This window comes from Rutilus rutilus (genome assembly GCF_951802725.1).
Source record: "Rutilus rutilus genome assembly, chromosome: 17".
NCBI classification, from domain to species: domain Eukaryota; kingdom Metazoa; phylum Chordata; class Actinopteri; order Cypriniformes; family Leuciscidae; genus Rutilus; species Rutilus rutilus.
The window spans coordinates 36,589,108-36,613,126 of NC_140230.1; the positions used below are offsets into that span (position 1 = coordinate 36,589,108).

General features: G+C 36.5%; 1 protein-coding gene across 1 annotated transcript in view; it reads left to right on the plus strand.

The window, feature by feature from the left end:
* csmd3a (CUB and Sushi multiple domains 3a) overlaps window positions 1-24,019 on the plus strand; it is a 317,979-nt gene that overhangs the window by 181,843 nt on the left and 112,117 nt on the right. Inside the window, exons 38-44 of the mRNA XM_084386048.1 lie at window positions 2,175-2,293; window positions 3,683-3,752; window positions 7,352-7,468; window positions 7,981-8,190; window positions 13,258-13,446; window positions 15,056-15,233; window positions 18,258-18,403. Of these exons, the coding sequence (XP_084242174.1) occupies window positions 2,175-2,293; window positions 3,683-3,752; window positions 7,352-7,468; window positions 7,981-8,190; window positions 13,258-13,446; window positions 15,056-15,233; window positions 18,258-18,403 (1,029 nt within the window). The remainder of the gene's footprint in view (window positions 1-2,174; window positions 2,294-3,682; window positions 3,753-7,351; window positions 7,469-7,980; window positions 8,191-13,257; window positions 13,447-15,055; window positions 15,234-18,257; window positions 18,404-24,019) is intronic.

Here is a 24,019-nt window from a genome sequence, read left to right on the forward strand (position 1 = left end):
TCGTACGAATATATACGACCTCACGTGTACGAATTCGTACGTTTTTTGCTAAATCGTACATATTTTACGAGTTGCACAATTCGTATGAATTTGTACGAATGACCTACCCCTGACCCCGCCCCTAAACGAATTCATACGATTTAGCCACCTTTTGCCACCGCTGAGATAGCGTTAGAAATTTTCACACGTTAAAAAATAAATGATTTATACGAACACCCAACCTGATCTCACAGCAGTTCGTACGTGTTTTACGAGGTGGCTAATTTGTACGAATATATACGACCTCACTTGTACGAATTCGTACGTTTTTTGCTAAATCGTACATATTTTACGAGTTGCACAATTCGTATGAATTTGTACGAATGACCTACCCCTGACCCCGCCCCTAAACGAATTCATACGATTTAGCCACCTTTTGCCACCACTGAGATAGCGTTGGAAATTTTCACACGTTAAAAAATAAATGATTTATACGAACACCCAACCTGATCTCACAGCAGTTCGTACGTGTTTTACGAGGTGGCTAATTCGTACGAACATATACGACCTCACTTGTACGAATTCGTATGTTTTTTGCTAAATCGTACATATTTTACGAGTTGCACAATTCGTATGAATTTGTACGAATGTCCTACCCCTGACCCCGCCCCTAAACGAATTCGTACGATTTAGCCACCTTTTGCCACCGCTGAGATAGCGTTGGAAATTTTCACACGTTAAAAAATAAATGATTTATACGAACACCCAACCTGATCTCACAGCAGTTCGTACGTGTTTTACGAGGTGGCTAATTCGTACGAATATATACGACCTCACTTGTACGAATTCGTATGTTTTTTGCTAAATCGTACATATTTTACGAGTTGCACAATTCGTATGAATTTGTACGAATGACCTACCCCTGACCCCGCCCCTAAACGAATTCATACGATTTAGCCACCTTTTGCCACCGCTGAGATAGTGTTGGAAATTTTCACACGTTAAAAAATAAATGATTTATAAGAAAACACAAAACCTGATCTCACAGCACTTCGTACGTGTTTTACGAGGTGGCTAATTCGTACGAATATATACGACCTCACTTGTACGAATTCGTATGTTTTTTGCTAAATCGCACATATTTTACGAGTTGCACAATTCGTATGAATTTGTACGAATGACCTACCCCTGACCCCGCCCCTAAACGAATTCATACGATTTAGCCACCTTTTGCTACCGCTGAGATAGCGTTGGAAATTTTCACACGTTAAAAAATAAATGATTTATACGAACACCCAACCTGATCTCACAGCAGTTCGTACGTGTTTTACGAGGTGGCTAATTCGTACGAATATATACGACCTCACTTGTACGAATTCGTACGTTTTTTGCTAAATCGTACATATTTTACGAGTTGCACAATTCGTATCAATTTGTACGAATGTCCTACCCCTGACCCCGCCCCTAAACGAATTCGTACGATTTTGCCACTGCTGAGATAGCGTTGGAAATTTTCATACGTTAAAAAATAAATGATTTATACGAACACCCAACCTGATCTCACAGCAGTTCGTACGTGTTTTACGAGGTGGCTAATTCGTACGAACATATACGACCTCACTTGTACGAATTCGTACGATTTTTGCTAAATCTTACATATTTTACGAGTTGCACAATTCGTATGAATTTGTACGAATGTCCTACCCCTGGCCCCGCCCCTAAACAAATTCGTACGATTTAGCCTCCTTTTACTCACGAATTCGTACGAATTGGCCGTGAGATAGCGTTGGAAATTTTTGCACGTTAATAAATAAATACGACCTCACTTTTGTGTCGATCACGCTTACACACTTGCCTCAGAAACTTTCGTCCATCATAAAAAAATTCGGATCGGGTTCGATTTTCTGCATTTTTCGCATGCGTAGCAAGTGCTTTAAGAGGTGTTTTGAGAGGTGTTTTGACAATTCACAGCCACCGAATGACGAATACGAAACTTCTCAGGAGGTGCTTCAAGAAAACATGTAATGTCAGAGGGGTTCGGCTGACAAAAAAGTTGCCAGAAACAACGATTTATAGGAACACCGTAACATCCGTCATGCCTGGTTTCTCTCGCGGGGCTCGTTTGCATCTCGCAGTGTGAACACAGATCAGTGTGCGCTTGTGTTGGTGAACATGCGAGTGTCCTGTGTCCTAAGCAATAGGTTTGGACTCCTGCCCAGAGCCACAGACCCCCAGTAGTGGAGTGAAGCTGGGCGAGCGATACCTCGTCGGGGACGTCATCTCCTTCCACTGCGAGCAGGGATACACACTAAAGGTGAAGGGAGAATCAGATCACACACACACATCGGCACTCGCTCTGAGAAGCTTTCTGCTCGTTTCGGCTGTGTTGCTTACCTTACGAAATCTTTCAGAAGAGTGACAGTCAATCAAAAGGAGTGTGTTTAGTTCAATTATGAGCACTTATTTGTCCCAGAGGCTGATTCTGAAGTAAATAGGATTTAATTTTCCGTTCTCTACTTTTCAAATGCTTTTTTAAGTGGAGATTTTATTGGTTTTACTCCAGACTTTTGGTCTTATAATACGAAAGTGCATCATAAAATATTAATTGAGATTTTTAAAGTTGATCATCTAAAAGAGTGTGTGTTTTTTTCATCTGACTCTCTTTTTAGTTCTCTCAATCACTGTCACCACGACCAATAATTTCCCGCCATATTCATTTTTTTGTAATCATAATTTTGTAAAAAAAAAAAAAAAGCCAAAAGGGTGAAAATATTTGTGTATTTAGAATCAGTGATATTTTATTTTTATTTTTATTTGATAGTTTTATTCATATTTTGTATTAGCTTTTATTTTTATATTCTTATATTCATTTTCATGTAAATTTTAACAAAATGTTTAGTCATTTCATTATGTGCTTTTAGTCATTTTTATTATTTTTTATTTTATTTTTAATATTGCTGCATGTGTAGGTTTAATTTATTTTGATTCTGATTTTAGTTTTTATTTATTTCCAGTTAATAATTTTAGTGCTTCAACTTAAACTTGTAATGCTCATTTTCGTTTAGTTTACGTTGTTCAACTAAGCCTAATATTTCTATTTTATTTAGTTCAGTTAACAGAAACGGTTTAAATAGATTTAGTTTTAGTTCATGAAACATTAGCTATGAAACGATAATTTCTCTCACTGTAATTTTGTAAAATGATGCAAAATGTGTTTAGAAATGAAAGCATCGCATTAGCATGTTTTAAATGTGATGAACATTTTTATTTAATAGTTTTATTAATATTTTGTATTAGCTTTTATTTTTCATATTTTTATTTTTCATTTAAATGTTAATTAAATGTTTAGTCACTTCGTTATATGCTTTTGTCATTAGTTGCATCAGCATGTTTAAAATGTGATGTAGGTTTGCATGAGTTATTTCAGGAAACAAAACAGACAATCTTCAGCGATTGCATGTCTACTTTGTTAAAAGTGTTTGTTCAGAAAAGGAAGTTTATTTCTAGAAGTGCCTGTAGTTGAAGAAGTTTGATTTTAAAGTGCAGCGTTTGATTTCCTGCTCTTAGATTTCATTCAGCGCCAAGGCTTTGTTATTTTGTGGGACGTTGAATGATTCATTTCCTACGAGTGATTCATCTTTCTGTGGAATTGGTGAGAGCTTCTTGGAAAAGTCAATATCTTTCTTCATTTCCACCGTTATAGGGAAGTGCGTATATAACATGCATGCCGGGACCCGTCAGACGCTGGAACTACCCCACTCCTCTGTGTCTGGGTACGTCTCACACACACACACACACACACACACACACACACACACACACACACACACACACTCCTCACTGAGAGACTGCGTTGCTTCTCGCTAATCTCAATTCTCCAATTCAATTCACATTTATTTGTATCGCACTTTTCACAAAACACATCGTTTCAAAGAAACTGCATGAGTTCGCATTACAGTTTACCTGTTATCAGAGGTGACTGTCTAAGTTATGTATTTCAGAAATGTACATATACAAAATCACAGTTATCTAATAAAGTATTAATTTAAACAATGTAATAATTAAAGGCAGAAACTATGAGCTCATTGAAGTAATGAATACTTGTTTGTTAACAAATGATTATGACATTTAGAAAATGCAGCATTGGTGCGTGTTGATTCAGAGTTTGCGTCATCTGAAGTATGATGATATTAATAAGTAAAGATCCTCCAAATGAGTGTGTCCCTGTTAGTTGTGTCACTTCATCTGATTTGCGTTGAGTGTTTTAGCGGTTTCATCACAGCGCACAGAGATCGCTCTGTTAGGGATCGCTAGAGCTCGCGTTACTCTAATGGACTGTGAAAAAGCTCTCCTCAGGCTAGATCTTTCAGGTCGTGTTCAGTCTAATCTTCCTTCTTACATTCTCTCTTTTGTTGAAATTTATTAGCCTTAAACCTCCTTCTGTCTCATGATTTCATCGCCCACAAGTTTCTCTCCGTCTAATGCTTTTCATGCAGTGCAAGACCGTGACCTGAGGTTAAGTGACGACACTACACATCTGTTAGAACCCCTACCATAGTGCACGTCTACTGCTAATAGATGTACATTTTGCAAAACGAATTTCAGTACAATTAAAATATTAAAATATTGATATTGCTATACAGTACTGTCCACTTTATATAACTTTACAGTAAGTTTCCATTTGCTAGTTTGTTAACTGCATTAGTTAGCAAGAACTAGCAATCATACACACTTCCAAAACATTTATTAATCTTAGTTAATTGCAGCATTTACTAATATATTATTAAAACCAAAAGTTGTATATTATTTAATGGACTTCTCATCGATAGTTAATGCATTAACTGAAAGTGTTACCGATAACTAGGACTTTGAAGATGTTGATTAGATGGTGATGTTTGGTTCTGTTTTGAAGATTTTCATGGTAAATTCAAGGGGTTATTCTATAGAAAGTCAACCATAGCATGGAGGAAAAAAAGCATGTTTTAATTTCACTGTATTGAAGAGCAATCTGAGAAGTTACAATCCACATTTTCACTGCAAATGTAGCGCTGGAATTGCTCTGGGACTCTTACATGCAGATCCATAAAATAAATGAAAATAAATGAAAATAAATGAAAATAAATGAAAATAAATGAAAATAAAATAAATGAAAATATCAATTGTCAATAGGTGCCATTTCAGACATTATTTATATCATCTAATGATTTTGAAATATGTTTTGTGTATTATAACGTTTTAATAAACAATGAAATTGTTACATTTGTTAGCTATTTTATTTTTTTCACATTTCATTCCATTTTTATTCTATTTCCTTAAATTCAGCAATTGAATTTGGATTTAAAAGTTAAGCTCAATTTAATTTAGAACACTGATTTTTTTGGTGTTTCATCTTATAAATAAAAAACAAAAAAATAATTGTTGTTATACTTGAATTTAATTCCATTTTAATTCTACTTCCTTAAATTCAGCAATTGGATTTAAATGTAAAAGTTAGGCCCTGTGTCCACCAAAGCGTTTTTTCCAATTGTTTTCAATGATAGCGCTGCGTTTTTAAAACGCCATGAGCGTAACTCATCAATTTCGCGCTGAACGCTTTACGTTTTTTACCGGTCGCAGAGAGTTCATACTCATCACTGTCACTTTTTACCCAGCCGTCCAATCACAGTGGAGGAGGGGCGGGGCTAATACCACACAGACCAACCGCCACATTCTGCTTGTACAACGTCAACAGATGACGGAACAAAATCATTTAAAACAAGAGCCAGAGCAAATCATAAATGATTTGCCATTTTTATATAGACACAACACAGCACAATTTAATGTAGAACACTGCGTTTGTGGTGTTTCATCTTATGTACTGAAAAATACTTTTTATGTATTGTTTTGATTTAAATCTCATTCCATTTTAATTCTACTTGCTGAAATTGATGAGTTGTCACATGACTCAGTTGTTGACATCCACCATGACTGTGTTTTAAAGGAACACGCCGACTGTTTGGGACTTTAACTTATTCACTGCACTGTACTTCTGCCCAAGCAGTGCTTCGGCTTCTGAGAATATAGTTCCCAGTGTGTATACGGTTAGAAGATGGCTGTGTCTCATGTGACCTTGTTATTCGTACACACTGTGACTATACACATCACAACATGTAAATTGGAAGAAGTTGGCGTTATTTAGTCACTTATTGGGAGCAGTATGCTAGCTGGAGCCATTTACCTCCAGTCTTTGTGCTAAGCTAGGCTAGCGGTGGGTGCGTCAGACAGAGTTACGGCACGCACGGAGATGAGAAGGGTGTGTGTGGACTTATCTAACTCTGGGGGATACGGGGAATAAGATAAAGTCCCAAAAAGTCGGCTTGTTCCTTTAAAGAATGACACTTGAAGTTTAATTGATTCGAACTCCTTCAGGGTAAACAGAAGATTCAATGTTCTCTATTGACATTTCAATTGCTGTGTTAAAGCACTGTAAATGGACAGCGAGTCCAACAGGCCATTCATTACACATCTGCCAATAAGACGAATGCAAACAAGCACACACACACACACACACACCCCGCAGTAAAATAAAGGAGATATACTTCAGTCTTCAATCCCAGTGAGTTCTACTGGTAATAATTTTAAAAGCCATTATGAGAAACCATAACACATGTATCATTTTCTCAAAATGAACGCGGCACATTTATTCCATTAGCATCTGAAAGCATTTCTTAGTGCACATCACTGCATTGTTATTTATATGAAGAGAGAACACGAGGCTCTCTTATATGTGCAAATGAGTTCATTTTGCATATCACTAGATCCGTAATGGAGTTTGGACTTGATGAATATCTGATCATTTCGCTCTCCCAGTATAGCACTGGGCTTTACACTGCATGTGTGATACTGAACAATAGTTTATGTATTGTTTTATTTGAATTTAATTCCATTCTGCTTCTACTTCCTTAAATTCAGCAATTGACTTTGGATTTAAAAGTTGAGCTCAATTTAATGTAGAACACTGAATTTGTAGTGTTTCATTTTATGAACTGAAAAATTTGTTTTATTTTTATTTAATTCCATTTTAATGCTACTTCCTTAAATTGAGCAGTTGAATGTGGATTCAAAAGTTAAGCTTGATTTAATTTAGAACACTGCATTTGTGGCGTTTCATCTAATTTGAATTGTTTCATCACATCAATATGAAGTGTTCAACAATACTGAAGTGTAATTTCATGATTTACATCATCTTATGTCATTTAAAATATGTGATGTATGATAACATTATTTATACGAAGAGAGAACACAATGAGTTATTTTCGTATATCAGTAGATCTGTAATGGACTTTGGACTTGATGAATATCTGTATAATGTTCTTCACTCTTTACTCTCCAGCTCAGTGTGGAGGATTCCTGTCCGAAATGAACGGAGTTATCCTGAGTCCCGGTTTTCCTGGGAATTATCCCAGTGGGCTTGACTGCAACTGGACGGTTAAACTTCCCGTTGGCTTTGGTTTGTATCCTGAATCCTCATTTTACGGTAACACTTTACAATAAGGTCCGTTAGTGAACATTAGTTAGCATGAACTAATAATGAACAGCATTTATTAATCTTTGTTAATGTTAATTTTCAACATTTACTAATACTTTATTAAAATCTTGTTAACATTAGTTAATGCACTGTGAAGTAACATGAACTAACAATGAACAGCTGGATTTTTATTAACTAACATTAACAAAGATTAACAAATACAGTAACAAATGCATTGCTCATGGTTAGTTCATGTCCCAATTTTGGGTCAAATATGGACAAACTCAAACATTGGATTAAAAATGTAACCCAGTGGTTGGGTTTGTCTATATTTAACCCAAATTTGGGTTGAAACAACCCAGCGTTTTTTAGAGTGTAGTTAATACATTAACTAATGTTAACTAATGAGCCTTATTGTAAAGTGTTACCCATTTTTCTTCAAGCATCTCATTGTTAAAACGCACCTCATCTCTCCTCCTATTGTTTGTGAACAGGGATTCACCTGCAGTTCCTGAACTTCTCCACGGAGTCGGTTCACGATTACCTGGAAGTGCGTGGCGGGACGCTGGACTCGGGTTCGGTGATCGACAGGTTCAGTGGGCCCGTCGTTCCCGAGTCTTTCTTCAGCACGACCCACGAGACGAGCTTCTTCTTTCACAGCGACTACTCGCAGAACAAGCCCGGTTTCCACATCACCTACGAGGGTAAGATGGGTCAGACCTGTTCGCGCATATTACTTCTACTGTAAAAAATTACCGTGATTTTAACGGTAAAAGACGGTAAAAACTGTTAATTGGTTAACAGAAAGTTTCCGTACTATATACGGTGAATAACTGTGATAGATCTAACCGTACATTTAATGTAATTAAAGTAGAGTAAAATACCGTTCAATTTACAGTTTTTGGAAGTGAAAAAGAACAAGTCATTGTATAATTTACAGTGAAAAACCGTAAATTGACATTCCCACAATTCCCTGCGTGACGCTTCACATTTGATGTATTTTTGCTGAAATATGTTTCTTCATAATTTTTTTTTCTTTCTAATCAGTTATGTACATTAGGGTTTTATGTTACATTTAATGTTATTAAATTACTGTTTATTGCCTTTTTAAAAATTTCATGTGTGTTACCACTACCAAAAGTAGTTTTTAGTGTATGTGTGAATGACACTGTGCAGCTTCGTAATAATTTTCTCAGTTTGTGGAAAAGCTGCTTGTGATGAGCTTTGATTGATCATGTGACTCTCATCACCGCTGTGATTGGTGGTTGTCAGTGTATTATAATGGTACAAAACAGATATTAGTACTTCAATAGATCAGTACCTTAACATTATATCAGATACTGAAATATGCTTTTTTACTGTCAATTTAAGTAAAGTTTGTAAAACCTAAAATATTGCTACCGTATTTTTTACGGTAAATTTCACTGATTTTTTTTTTTTTTTTACAGTGGACACACAGCGTTACATGCCTTCTCACAATAACAGGATAGAGAATATAACCAATTGTTTTCTTTGAGTTCAGTCAATGCACATCCACAAGCATATTCTAGCCAGCCTCGTGCAGCTCCGAGATGTGGCCTGAACGACTGATCGGTCTCAACGGAAAAGCCCTGTATAATTAAGTAGCTTGCGGGAATGTGAATGTCTAGCTGTGGTGATTTCAACGGGATGAATTTAAAGACGCAGATTTTCTGAGAGGATTTAACCGTGCAAACAACTACAGCACACTGAGCACAGCATTAAAAGATAGCACTAAAAATAACATCAGTGTCTTTTCAATTAAAAGCACCATTTCAACTGTTCTGTTATGTAAGGATAGCTTAAAGGGGTCCTATAATGCCCTTTTTCACAAGATGTAAAATAAGTCTCTGATGTCCCCAGAGTGTGTGTGTGAAGTTTTAGCTCAAAATGCCCCACAGATATTTTTATATCGCATGTTAAAATTGTCACTTTTTGAGGGTGAGCAAAAAAGCGCCGTTTTTGTGTGTGTCCCTTTAAATGCAAATGAGCTGCTGCTCCCGGCACAGGGGGGCGGAGCTTCAAGAGCTTGTGTGTGTGTGTGTGTGTGTGTGTGTGTGTGTGTGTGTGTGTGTGTGTGTGTGTGTGTGTTAGCAGCTCTGATTACCTCACACACACATGCACTGAACATTTAAAAAAACTTTTAGCCTTTTATGTTCAAACCGGAGTCAGACAATGATGGAGAGACTCGAGAAGAAGTGACAACATGTAGAAGCAACAGGACATTTCTGAATGGTTAGTTGATGAATTTATGAAGCTGATGTGTAGTTATCTTCTAGTCATTGATTAGCATAGTCTGTCATGATAATCTATAAATTGTGTTCCGGGGGCGGGGTTTATGTAAATTCTAGGGTTGGTGATGTCACTAACCCGGGAGGAATGTGGTGTAGTCTCTACCAGCCGTTTGTTGTAGTCCTTAAAAAGTGATTTCTTTAAAAGCAAATATCTCCCTTTGCTTTGAACTTTGAGCGTCGTAACTTTGCAGATGTTGTTTATGCTCAAACAGCAACATTACACACTAACTAAAGTTAGAAAAGTCAAATCATAATCAACCAGCCCTTTAACTATTGCTAATACTGTATGATTGGAGATTCAAACAGACCTCTAAATCTAAGTGTTAAACTCTTCACTTTTGCTCATGAATGATGTCCTGAAGACAGGTTTGCTTTTACTTTAGTAAGGGATTACGTTCACACATATAAAAATAAAGATATAGCTCTAAAAATCGTTCATTGACAGCCAATCAGAATCCATCCTGTTTCAAATAGCGTGTGCATTTAAAGCGACAGACACAGAATTTACAGAACGATATGTGTGGATGCTAATATAGTTATAGTTATCGTTATAGTTGTGAACGGCCCTTTAGACGGTTTCCATCTGACAACCACCCTGAAATCCCTAGTAAGATTTACTCAGAAGTTTTAAAAGTCTATTTTTATATTCCTCCGCTTGTGCCTTTGTGGTTTAGACAGCAGGAATGTGTCACTATTCTGGCTTTATGGTTCCTGAACAGTAAGATGTTTCTCTTCACTTGAGGTTTTGAAGTAATAAATATAATATGGAGTTCACGTTAAGCCTTCGCCATCTATTCGTAAACCTCGGTGTCTTAATCGATTCAACTCTATCTTTTGTCTCTCATATTTCTTCTCTTTTTTCCATCTTCGTAATATTGCACGTCTTCGATCGTCTCTCACTTTAGCTGACGCTGGAACCTTAATTCATGCATTAATCACATCACGTCTGGATTATTGTAATGCTCTATTTCTTGGTCTGCCCAAAAAAATTACTGCAAGATTACAGTGTGTTCAAAACTCGCTTCATGACCTTCACTGGATACCCGTGGCATCACGTATTCACTTTGAGGTATTACTTCTAACGTTTAAGGCATTAAATGGTCTTGCATCTCCATATCTGTCTGATCTACTGATCTACTTTCTGGTTGGCTACTGTAGGTGGAAGGTCATTTAGTGTTAATGCTCCTAAATTATGGAATTATGGAATCCGGGGCCGGTTTCACAAAAGATAGACTTTGACTATGGCTTAGATATAGTAGATAGTCAGACTTCAGATAGACATCTAAATCAGACCATTGCACAAAGCACTGAAGACTCTGACTATCTTAAGGAGGACTACACTGCAATGCATTCTGGGTAAATTAAGACACTTTTCAAAACAAAGAACATGGGGGATCGAGTAAGCGCATTCAACCGCTCGGTGCAGTTTACCCCAGTGGAGAATATGTGTTTGTTGGAGGAGTATAACAGTTACAAGGACATTTTACTTGGGAAATTTAGCAGAGAATGTAGTAACAAGAAGAAATGTTTAAATTATGAGCCATTTTCCCTTTTCTTTTGGCTGTTTGTAATGTAACTGATTGTTACTGCTGGTTGCCACGGTAACAGAGTCTTAGACCTGAGTTAGCCTGGGGGTAAGAGGGGTCTAATGTTTTGGGTCTAAATTAAGTCAGTCTTTATTTTTGTGAAACAGTCTAACTTGCATTAGATCTAGTCTATGAGCAGATTTTAGACTTGTCTAACACTATAGACCGCTCTAAAATAGCTTTGTGAAACCGGCCCCTGTGGCTTCATTCAAGAACTCAGCTAAAAACATATCTATTTAAACACGGAAAAAGTCAGATTTTCAGGATATGTCACCTTTAGAATATATCAGTTTTGTGAACTTGAAAGAAAAAGTTCTAAATACGCATAAAAGTTTATTTGACTGAACTAATTAGTTTAATTTAATTTTGTCCTACTCAAACCGATTAATTATTTCGAGCATTAGTGTAATTGAATTGCAATTGTAATGTGCACCAAAATACATTTGAGGTTCGTGCTGAGTGAATTCTGCATTTCAAAGCTTAAATACAAGAGTAGATATTTAAAGTGTACTTAAGTATGCTTGGAATGGTTCCACTTTATCACAAACAAGTATATTTTATAAAACTGCTTTTAGACAACTAAAATGCTGAGTTGTTCCAATTTAACAGACTGTAACTATACCAATTTATAGTTGGCCACAAATACATGTAGTTATACTAAAGTACATACGAGTAAATTGTGCTTAAGTTTACTATTTTTTCACTAGGGATGCACCTCAGTTTTTGAGTGAAAAATTTGTCAATATTCAATCAAATATGAAAAGAAAATGGCATTGTTTATCACACTAGTGTGCTTTAATGTTTAACCAGGAAGTTTGTTTTGAAATGCTTTTCTTAATTTAACTATTATTTAATTAATTAATTTAACATGCATTTTGGATAATGTAACTATATGTGTCCTTATGTGATTGTAATGTGTGTGTGGGTGTGTAAATGTATTGTAATGTACAATGTAAAGCGACCTTGAACTACGGAAAGGCGTTATATAAATAAACTTCTTCTTCTTCTTATAAATAGAAGCTCTCATCCTCAGTGAAACTGCTTGCTTTGACAGAACTTTTCAGTATTAGTCACAACATATTTATTGCTTTTGTGTGTGTGTGTGTGTGTGTGTGTGTGTGTGTGTGTGTGTGTGTGTGTGTGTGTGTGTGTGTCCACACGGCTAAGTTTAGACATTTAATTTTAGATGCTAATTATGACTCTTTATGTTCTCTAAATTATTTAGAATTAGAATATTAAATCCAAAGTTATTTTATGCTTTCGTTAATAATTATGTATGTTAATTGTCTAAGCATTTTTGCACATCATGGACTGTAAGTTTATTAAAATTAAACTAAACTAGTTTAGAACTTTGTCTTGCATAATTTCTATTGCAATCTGAAGCCATAGGAGACGTTCCTGCATAATCAAATGTACATGTTCATTTTCAATAGGTGCCTTTGGTTGGATGCACTTGTTAGGTTTTAATGTCAAGTTAATGAAAGTTACAGGATGTTAAGTTACAGAAAGGTAATCTGATTAGGTAACTCGCGTTACTTGTAATGTGTTACTCCCAACACTGCTTTTATATCTGAGTTACTTTATCAAATAAGTAATGGACAGCTCTCCTGTCTCAAGGAGAGAAATCGTGTGTAATGCACAGAGGCTTTCTTTAATGAAAACATTGAAGTAATCTGTGAAAAGTAATCTGATTACATTACTTATAATTTGTTACACCTAACACTGCCCTGTTATATAACTGACACTGGTGTTCATTATGGCTTCTCACTGGATAAAATCTTCTGCTCATAAGTACATAACACAGTTTGTGTGTGTGTGTGTGTGTGTGTGTGTGTGTGTGTGTGTGTGTGTGTGTGTGTGTGTGTGTGTTCAGCCTATGAGCTGCAGAGGTGTCCGGATCCGCGGCCCTTCCGGAACGGAGTGGTGATTGGCAGTGATTTCGGCGTGGGAATGACCATCTCGTTCCAGTGCCTGCCGGGATACACACTTCTGGGGGAATCGGCGCTCACGTGTTTGCATGGCATCAGCCGCAACTGGAACCATCCTGTGCCTCGATGTGACGGTACCCAACAAACCTTTCGTCTTCTAGCCCTTCTTACAGACAATACTGAAATATTCCCCCGGTTTCACAGACGAGGCTTAAAGGGTTAGTTCACCCAAAAATGAAAATTCTGTCAGTAATGACTCTCCCTCATGTTGTTCCAACCCCGTAAGACCTTCGTTCATCTTCAGAACACAAATGAAGATATTTCTGATTAAATCTGAGAGCTGGATCACTCCTCCATAGGCTTCTCTGTTATTGAAACTTGCCGGCCCACAAAGTTAGTAAAGACATCGTTAAAATAGTCCAAGTGACTACAGTGGCTCAACCTTAAGTTTATCAAGCGATGAAAATACTTCTTGTCTGCAAAAACAAACAAAAATAACGACTTAATTCAACTCTTCATTTTCCTCCGTGTGGGCCTGAGTGACGTAGTGTAACAGCGCAGCGCTTCTGGGTTGTACGTCAGAACGGAGGCTCAGTATCAGAGGCACACAAAAAGTATTCTCGTCGCTTGAAATGTTCATTTTGGGGTGGACTAACCCTTTAAGATAGTCATTGCTTTGTCTGCTGTCACTTTAAGACCTGACGCACGGATCCAACATACTGTTACACGTGTTTTCTTTCTTAACTATTTACATTCACTTAAAACATAACTGACTGTGTTTACGAGAATACTCGCCAAGACCGGCATTTGGACATTATTTTGAAATCTATAAACTCAATTTAGTACTTAAAAAAATACTTAACCCTGGCTTAATCTCAGATCTGTCTGTGAAACCAGGCCATTAAACTGTCAAGTTTTGTAAACACTTTACAATAAGGTTCATTAGTTAATGTATTAACTAACATGAACTAACCCTGAGCAATACATTTGTTACTGTATTTGTTAATCTTTGTTAATGTTAGTTAATAAAAATCCAGCTGTTCATTTGTTTGTTCATGTTAGTTCACAGTGCATTAACTAATGCTAACTAGATTTTAATAAAGTATTAGTAAATGTTGAAATTAACATTAATAAAGATTAATAAATGCTGTATACAGTGCAATGCATAAGTGAATACACCCATGCTAAAGTTGACTAAAAAGAGGAATAAAAAATCATATTTTGGAAATTGAACTTAATGCCTTAATTTAAAAAATTAGGAAAAATCCAACCTTTAAGGACACCAATTTTCTTTGTGAATGAATAATGTATCGTAAATAAATAAATGTTATTCCTTAAAATACATGGTGCATAAGTTAGTACACCCCTATGTTAAATTCCCATAGAGGCAGGCAGATTTTTAGGTTGGATTTTTCCTAATTTTTTAAATTAAGGCATTAAGTTCAATTTCCAAAATATGATTTTTTATTCCTCTTTTTAGTCAACTTTAGCATGGGTGTATTAACTTATGCATTGCACTGTATGTGCAGTTCATTATTAGTTCATGCTAACTAATGTAGTTCACTAATGTTGACTTACGAGTGTTACCGTAAATTCTATAAAAGCTCCACTGGTAAATGTGGACCATATATGAATGCTTTTCTGCATGCATTAAACTGTGAACTGAAGTGTGACGTCACTGCATTACTGCATCTGTATAAGGCATTGTGCTTCTGAGTTTTGATTGTATTGGCCTTCCTTCAGCTCTTTGCGGTGGGAATATCACGGCCCTCAACGGCACCATCTACTCTCCGGGACACCCGGCTGATTACCCCAATCTTAAAGACTGCATCTGGAGCATCCGAGTCCCTCCAGGCAACGGCATCCACATCAACTTCACCGTGCTCAACACCGAGCCCATCTACGACTACATCACCATCTGGTACGAGTCCTGCCGGCGCTTTAGAAGAGTCTTCACCTAAACGCTAACATCTGCTGAGCCTCGTATAACCTCAGCACTCACAGAACTCACACGAGTGTTAAGAATAACCTCGGCTTTAGGATAGAGATACTGATTATTTTAGTGTTTCGGAGTCTGATCATCGTCATTCATAAACGATTTTATCCAAATTCATAATTACTTTTCTTAATATGATACAAAAAAATAAGTTAACAACCGTTAGATTGCAAAACAACAACTGCACGATTGCAATTCATTTATTCAGTAATTAATTAATTCATTTATTTATTGTTATGTTTTTATATTGCGTGATGATGATCAATATTTTATAATGTACAATTATGTGTTTTTTTTTTTAAATGGCCGATGATGAACAATATTTTATTATTTTTCTATTTGTCAATATTATGACTTATGACAAATAATAATAGATTTTTTTTATTATTGTTATTATTATTTAACATTTTGCTTTCGGACCAGCAGCCACTTGACACTTGTTCATGGACAAGGACAAACTCTCTGGTGTTAATAATGATAATAATAATAATAATAATAATAAAATTGCAAAACAACTCCTTAACAATCGCCATAAATAAATTACTTTATTTATTTATTTATTGTTTGTTTGTTATGTTTTTAAATGACTGATGATGAAAAACATTTCATAATGTACAATTGACATTTATTTATTTTATTGTTTATTTATTTGTTTTTAAATGGCGATACAATATTTTATTAAATATGTATTATTTATTATTATTATTATTATTATTATAGTTGTTACTACTACTAATAATAATAATAATTAGATTGCAAAACAACAACTTCACAATTGCCATAAATTAATTAATTAATTGTATTTATTTAAATAATGAATTAATGTTCTTAAATTTTAAATGTTTTTTATGGCCAGTGATGAACATATTGTACATAAATGATACAAAAAATGATACAAATTATACATAAATTATACAAAACCGCTGTTTCTTGATGGCGTTATTGAGTGCTACTGTTAAAACCCACCGAACGATCGGTAAAAAAAATAAAAGAACCGATTACCAAGTGTGAGTTTGGATCCATCAGAATGATTTGTCAAGAATTCCAGCAGAGAGTTTGTCCTCGTCCATGAAGAAACGCATCTGTTGTAATGCTGCTGATCTGAGACTTACATAACACTTTTTAGTCTTTTATCTGTTTTGTTTCACACATTTCTCTCTCTTCCATGTATTTTCTCCTTGAGCGAACATTAGTGCTGAAGTGTCAAGTGGCTGGTGCGAATGCAAAATGTTGACGCTTGTGTTCATATCATGGAAAATAGGATTTTTCTTGCTTTTCCAGAATAAAAGGGTTTAAATCCTTCCCCAGGAACGGCGTATTCAGAAATCATTTATCATAGAGTATGACCTACCAAATTTACATATCAATGCATATTCAAAGCTCAATGCTGTTGTTACTCACTTCTCATGCAAAGGGTCGTTTACATACAGAAGTCTTCGAGGTACAATAGTGAAAACAGACTGTTGAGGTTAATCATTTCATTTCACCTGTGGACATGACATTGTGACTCTTTTTGGGGCATTTTCCACAAACATCAAAAAGTTAAACTAAAGAAGACAAACTATAGAGGAAAAGTTTACATTAGTCTCTGTGGTAACACTTTACCTAAAGTCTTTATGCATAATGCATTATAACAGTATTTGAATGCATTTATTATGCATTGTAATGTACCTCATGAATAACTGTAACCACAGCTATAATATTATATATTCATCGAACACCTTTAGAAAGAATAATGCATTAAAACACATGATAAACAACCAGTTTCAGATGCAACAAGGAATCTGCAAATATTATAATGCAATTTAACTTTGGTTACAGTTATTTATGAAGCGATATAATGCATTATAATTTGCATTATGAACACCATTATTATAATGCATTATACATAAAGGCTTGAAGTAGCCGATCTGTTATAAAATGTTATAATAAACATTTACAGTTACAGCTTAAGACCAATACTTTATATCTATCTGTCATATACTATATTTAATGAACATGCTCAACTTTAAAAAGGTTTTCCATGACAATAATTGTATGATTTAATGGTTCAACTCATAAATGAAAGCCCATTCGTTATCTAGTGATGCACAACCTTGATAAAAACTATTATTTTCTGCACGACACACTAAAGTTGAGTAGTTTAGAAAGCTACATTGCTAGTTTCATAAAAGCTTCTTCCTAATTAAAGGGGTGGGATAATGGCCTTTTCACAAGATGTAAAATAAGTCTCTGATGTCCCCAGAGTGTGTGTGTGTGTGTGTGTGTGTGAAGTTATAGCTCTAAATACCCCACAGATATTTTTATATAGCATGTTTTCACACATTTGAGGGTGAGCAAAAAAGCACAGTTTTTGTGTGTGTTCCTTTAAATGCAAATGAGCTGCTGCTCCCGGCACAGGGGGCGGAGCTTCAAGAGCTTGTGTGTGTGTGTGTGTGTGTGTGTGTGTGTGTGTGTTAACAAGCTCTGATTAGTCTCCCCTACATTTAGATAGGTGGGACATTTAGACTCGTTGTGAATACGCAGGCCACAAGAAGTAATTTTTTAATTTTTAAACATTTTTATCACTTTTACTCACGACATGCTATCCGGCAACAAAGGATAGCGGCGGCGCTGCCAGACTAAGACAATGCATGCACTGAGACACAAATGCGTTTGCCCACCTATCTAAATGTATCTAAATAACCCCTATTTCCAGAAATGGTGGTGTGTTCCTTTAAAAAACACTGTGAAATACAGGATTTTGACCGATTGAGAAGCAAGGTCAGTGTTTTGATCGCTCTGCTTTAAGCGTGTAACTCACTATTGAGGGTTTTGAATGAGAACGACAGAAAAGAGATGCTGTTCTTTATATGATCCCGGCAGACGTGGGAGAGCGAGAGAGAGAGTGTTTTATCAGCAAACAGAAGATGTCAGGGATGTTTTAAATGCCTCTATTGTCTCCTGTAGGGACGGCCCTGACCAAACCTCTCCTCAGATCGGTCAGTTCAGCGGGAGCTCGTCTCAGGAGTTCGTTTCCAGCACATCCAATCAGATCCTGCTAAAGTTCCACAGCGACTTCAGCACCAGCGGATTCTTTGTTCTGCGTTTCCATGGTGAGCAGTTTCCCGCTTTAATGTTGCACGGCTTAGTTTGCTGATCGTCTGTGTGTTGCTTATTGTCAGGTTGATTATCCTGGCTTATTCCCTCACGCCCACAGAACATGTTCTTTATGCTCAACATGCTTGCATACATTCAGCTCAAACTGTGCTGTGAAATTGCATTATGTACATTCAGGTTTCTGCTGTATATGTTCCTGTTTTTTGTAAATAGATGCACTTTTATGATGGATAGATGCACTTTTATGATGGACAGATGCACTTTTATGATGGATAGATGCACTTTTATGATGGACAGATGCACTTTTATGATGGACAGATGCGCTTTTATGATGGATAGATGCACTTTTATGATGGACAGATGCACTTTTATGATGGACAGATGCACTTTTATGATGGATAGATGCACTTTTATGATGGACAGATGCACTTTTATGATGGACAGATGCACTTTTATGATGGATAGATGCACTTTTATGATGGACAGATGCACTTTTATGATGGATAGATGCACTTTTATGATGGACAGATGCACTTTTATGATGGACAGATGCACTTTTATGATGGATAGATGCACTTTTATGATGGACAGATGCACTTTTATGATGGATAGATGCACTTTTATGATGGACAGATGCACTTTTATGGGTATAGATGCACTTTTATGATGGACAGATGCACTTTTATGGGTATAGATGCACTTTTATGATGGACAGATGCACTTTTATGATGGACAGATGCACTTTTATGGGTATAGATGCACTTTTATGATGGACAGATGCACTTTTATGATGGACAGATGCACTTTTATGGGGATAGATGCACTTTTATGATGGACAGATGCACTTTTATGATGGATAGATGCGCTTTTATGATGGACAGATGCACTTTTATGGGGATAGATGCACTTTTATGATGGACAGATGCACTTTTATGGGGATAGATGCACTTTTATGGGGATAGATGCACTTTTATGATGGACAGATGCACTTTTATGATGGACAGATGCACTTTTATGATGGACAGATGCACTTTTATGGGGATAGATGCACTTTTATGATGGACAGATGCACTTTTATGATGGACAGATGCACTTTTATGATGGACAGATGCACTTTTATGATGGACAGATGCACTTTTATGATGGACAGATGCACTTTTATGATGGATAGATGCACTTTTATGATGCATAGATGCGCTTTTATGATGCATAGATGCGCTTTTATGATGGATAGATGCACTTTTATGATGGATAGATGCACTTTTATGATGCATAGATGCGCTTTTATGATGGATAGATGTACTTTTATGATGGATAGATGCACTTTTATGATGCATAGATGCGCTTTTATGATGGATAGATGCACTTTTTTGATGGATAGATGCACTTTTATGATGCATAGATGCGCTTCTATGATGATAGATCCACTTATGATGGATAGATGCACTTTTATGATGGAAAGATGCACTTTTATGATGGACAGATGCACTTTTATGATGGACAGATGCGCTTTTATGATGGACAGATGCACTTTTATGATTGATAGATGCACTTTTATGATGGACAGATGCACTTTTATGATGGACAGATGCACTTTTATGATGATAGATGCACTTTTATGATGGACAGATGCACTTTTATGGACTTCAAAACAGAAACAGCCATTAACTGCCATTGTAAAGCTTGGAAGAGCCAGGACATTTTTTTATATACAGTGGTGGTCAGAATTAATGGCACCCCTGGTAAATATGATAAAAATGGCTGTAAAAAATAAATCTGCAATGTTTATCCTTTTGATCTTTCATTCAAAAAATTCGCAAAAAATCGAACCTTTCATTGAAGTAAAAGAACTCAAATTGGAGGGTAAATCACATGAAATAAATGTTTTTCTCCAAAACACGTCGGCCACAATTATTGGCATCCCTAGAATTTTTTATGAGTAAAATATCTCTGAAGTATATTCTCATTAATATTTACCTTTATTTAGCACACCAGGGTGACTAGGAACATAAAACTGTCCAGCTATGACTTCTTGTTTCACAGGAGTTTAAATATGACGAATACACAAAGGCCAAATCCCCTTAATCATCCGTCACAATGAGTAAAACCACAGAATACAGTTCTGATTTGCAGCAAAAGATTGTTGAGCTTCACAAAATAGAAAGTGGCTGTAAGAAAATATCTAAAGAATTGAAAATCCCCATTTTGACCATCAGGGCAATAATTAAGACGTTATAATCAACTAAAGATGTTGATTCTGCCAGGAAGAGGACGTGTGTCTATATTGTCTTAATGGACGGTGAGGATGAAAGTTTGAGTGGCCAAAGACTCTTCAAGGATCACAGATGGAGAATTGCAGAGATTGCTGGAGTCTTGGGGTCAGAGAGCCTAAACAAAAATGATCAAACAACCCCTACATCCCCACATGTTGTTTAGGAGGGTTTCAGGAAAAATCCTCCTCGCTCCTCCAGAGATAAACTCCAGCATATTCAGTGGTCAGACACGACTGGATCTTCAAAAGGGATTCTGTGGTCAGATGAAACAAAAAAAGGGCTTTTTGGCAGCAAACCCAGCAGATGTGTTCGGTGCAAACAGGGATGAAGAGTACCCCATGCCTACGGTTAAATACACTGCTGGATCTTATATGTTGTGGGCCTATTTATTTGCTGGAGGTCCTGGACTTCTTGTTCAGATACATGGTATTATGGATTCTAGCAAATACCAACAGATAAAAAATCAAAACCTGACGGCCTCTGCTAGAAATCTTATAATGGGCCGTGGTTGGATCTTCCATCAGGACAACGGTCCAAAACAAACATCAAAATCAACACAAAAATGGGTCACTGAGCACAAAATGAAGCTTCTGCCATGAGCGTCCCAGTCCCCTAAACTGAACCCTATAGAAGATGAGTGGGCTGAACTGAAGAGGAGAAGCACAAACATGGATCTGGGAATCTGAGGATCTGGAGAGATTTTGTATGGAGGAATGGTCTCTGATCTCTCGTCAGGTGTTCTCCAAACTCATCAGGCATTATAGAAGAAAACTCAGATCTGTTATCTTGGCAAAAGGAGATTACAAAAAGTATTTAATAACAGGGTGCCAATAATTATGGCCAGCGTGTTTTGGAGAAAAACATTTATTTCATAAAGTGATTTACCCCCCACTTTCAGTTCTTTGACTTCAATGAAAGGTTCGATTTTTGTGAATTTTTTTAATGAAAGATCAAAAGGATAAACAATGCAGATTTATTTTTGACAGCCATTTTTTATCATATTTACCAGGGGTGCCATTAATTCTGACCACCACTGTAACTCTGATATATCATTTACACCTAGGATAACTTGAGGTTGAGTAAATCATGGGCTAATTTTAATTTTTGGCTGAACTATCCCTTTAAACCTCAAACTGATGCAAAGACTAGACCCACGGAAATGATTTAAAAAATTATTATCTTTCCACATTTTTAAGCTAAAAATCTTTCTATTTTTAACAATAGAGCAGGTGCAGCCATTGAGTGTTCAAGTCTTTCAGTGTCACACCAGATGTGATTTAAAGGCCGTGACATGCATTAAAAAGCATCTTTTCATGTCAACCAGAGTTTTTGTCCTAACCAGCAGCGACAATTCTACTTTAGAAACTGCTTCTGTTTCTGCGACATGTGGCTGGAAAAACAATGTACAAAGTGTGACAATTATAATCTCAGATGTTGACTATATGCTTTAATTGATGTTAAAAGCATGTAATGTGAGTTTGACTATCATTCATAGCCGTACTGAAAGCGGTGATGGATCATTCACCTCAGATCATGAAAATACATTAAAAGAAACAAGAACGAACAAGTGTTTTCTATAACAAAGATGTTCCAAATGTTAAAATGGTGTAATATTTATGAATTTGGTTTTGTGCTTATCTATTTGGTTGCGAGTGCAGTGAGCTTGCAGGGAGACTCCGCCCACACGCTCTTCTGATTGGCTGTGGTTTGTGATTGATTTGCTTGCGACTGCAGTGAGCTTGCAGATAGACTCCGCCCACACGCTCTTCTGATTGGCTGTGGTTTGTGATTGATTTGGTTGCGAGTGCAGTGAGCTTGCAGAGAGACTCCGCCCACACTCTCTTCTGATTGGTTGTGGTTTGTGATTGATTTGGTTGCGAGTGCAGTGCGCTTGCAGAGAGACTCCGCCCACACTCTCCTCTGATTGGCTGTGGTTTGTGATTGATTTGGTTGTGAGTGCAGTGAGCTTGCAGAGAGACTCCGCCCCCACACTCTTCTGATTGGTTGTGGTTTGTGATTGATTTGGTTGCGAGTGCAGTGAGCTTGCAGAGAGACTCCGCCCACATTATTTTAGCTGTTCATACCTGCTTTTTGATGTTGTAACCTGGTATTGGTTTTCATATTATTTTAAGTTATCATTGTACTAATAAACACACTAGATTGTGGCGCAAACAGTTTTACCGTTTACTGCACTTTAAGCCGGTCACATATCTGACGAGTTAATGAAAAGCAAGTACATGCACGAGTTGAAAAATGAATTTAAAACCAGAATATAAGGCTCATATTTTGTAAAAATTAGGCTAAATATTTAAACAGGTTTACCAATGGTGTGTTGAGGGTTAGGGGTTGGTTAGCACAAAATACCAATTACATTTAAATAATCAAACATTCATTCCTGAAAATGAATAATTCCAAAGCAGAATTGAATAGTAATTGCTGTAAAATAACAGCTAGTACATATATAAAAACACTCTATGTTCCTGGAAGTATTTCACGTTGCTGCTTTGCTCTCTTGCTGTTTGTTTTACTGCTCTCAGAAACACAGGCTAGAAATGATATTACTTGTTTGTTTGGAAAATGGCTTCGATTATTGCCTCGGATGGCGCTGTGATGTGTTTGGAAACTTCCGTCATCCGTAATAACACCCGTGTCTGAACGAGCAGGAGTAGAAACATACGCAGTTGGCTTCTCAAATCCTTGCTGTTATGAAACCTCATAAGTTACAGTTTGAAATGCACTATATTGTGTGCATCGTACAAGCAGAGGCATATGGAGACTGAACAGAGTTTGCATTTAGCATGCACGATTAATCGCATCACATTTGTTTACAATATATATATGTGTGTGCTGTGTGTAATTATTTTGTATATATAAATACACACACATGCATGTATATATTTAAGAAATTTTTTTTATTTTATATCTAAAATATTTATATATAATATTAATTATGTACAAATATATATATATATATTAGTGCTGTCAGTTAAACGCTTTATAACGGCGTTAACGCAAACCCATTTTAACGGCGTACATTTTTTTATCGCGAGAGTAACGTTCTTTTTGGCCTAGCAAACTTTGTCGTTTTTTTCACATGCCGTTTCAACAACTAGTAACGTTAGAAAAACGACACCACCACCCCGGATCCAGCTAGACCGGACACAACAGGCCCGCCGCACACACTCGTTTGGGCTCGCGAGCCGGCCGAAGAGTCGTAGGCTAACGTTACGTTCTGAGTGGATGGCGAGCGCGAGACGCTGAAATGGATGCCAATAAGATTCTGAATGGAAAGTTTACTTTTAAAAAGTTGCCAAATGGTTCCCTTGACAAGACCAAAGT